At 29.0% G+C, this 1,013-nt stretch overlaps 1 protein-coding gene across 1 annotated transcript; it reads left to right on the forward strand.

The window, feature by feature from the left end:
* Nucleotides 1-12: 12 nt before the first annotated feature.
* LOC109862552 (WD repeat-containing protein 87-like) lies at nucleotides 13-703 on the forward strand. Its single transcript, XM_020442619.1, has 2 exons — nucleotides 13-104; nucleotides 198-703. The coding sequence occupies exons 1-2, from the start codon at nucleotides 62-64 to the stop codon at nucleotides 701-703; spliced, it is 549 nt and encodes a 182-aa protein (XP_020298208.1). The 5' UTR covers nucleotides 13-61.
* Nucleotides 704-1,013: the final 310 nt, after the last annotated feature.

Here is a 1,013-nt window from a genome sequence, read left to right on the forward strand (position 1 = left end):
GCCAAATTGCACTTCCAACAGATATGTTCCAAAACACAGATTTCCAAAGAACCTGTGTAAAATGGAACAATGGCTAAGAGCAATACAACGAACAGATTTGATAGGTAAGTTTTTAATCAAGTATATATAGATTAACACTTAGTATATTTCNTAAATAAAAATAGATAATATGCTGTTTGTTCTTATTAATGTTACAGGTGCATCAAGAGAGACATTGGACAAATTGCGAATTTGCACGTTACATTTTACTGATGACATGATTTATAGTTACACTCAAAAACGAATATTAAAAGATNATGCAATGCCATCATTAAATTTACCAAATATTTTGGAAAATAGAGCCAATACAAGTGCTGAGTCAGTTCTACATGTCATCAGTACAAAAAATGTTACATGTAACTCGGATTTGTCTCAATGCTCAAGAGAAGAGGAAGCTAGAAAAGAAGAGGAAGCTAGAGAAGAAGAGGAAGCTGGAGAAGACGAGGAAGCTGGAGAAGAAGAGGAAACTAGAAAAGAAGAAGCTACAAAAGAAGAGGAAGCAGCAACAGAGGAGAAAAGAAAAACTATTATTTCGAGAGCCTCAGTTCGTTCTCTCGGCAAAATTATCCAGAAAACTTCGGAATTTGAAGAAATTATTGTACAAGAAGAAGAAATGCATAAAATCACAAGGAAAAAAGATAAAAGAATTACGTNGTGGGAATAATTGGGACAAAATTACAAAGAATGCAGGAACTTTAGAAAAAATATTCTTCGAGATGGTAAAAAAGAATTTACATTGTGCACCTCAGGTATGTTTTTTTTATGCAAAAATGTTCTTTTTTTTAATAAAGAAAATAGTAAAAGTAAAAGATTCTTGTATTAGTACAATTTTAAATTTATTGTAAAAATATTAAAAATTTATGTAAGAAAAAAAACTTAGTACATGTTTATATTTTTTGTATTATTTTTTGTATTATTAGTTTTGTTATTATTAATGTTTTTATTTTTATTTTTATTTTCTTATTAGCACATGT

Source organism: Pseudomyrmex gracilis, unplaced genomic scaffold (genome assembly GCF_002006095.1).
Source record: "Pseudomyrmex gracilis isolate BER0280 unplaced genomic scaffold, ASM200609v1 scaffold_1953, whole genome shotgun sequence".
In the NCBI taxonomy this organism is placed as follows: domain Eukaryota; kingdom Metazoa; phylum Arthropoda; class Insecta; order Hymenoptera; family Formicidae; genus Pseudomyrmex; species Pseudomyrmex gracilis.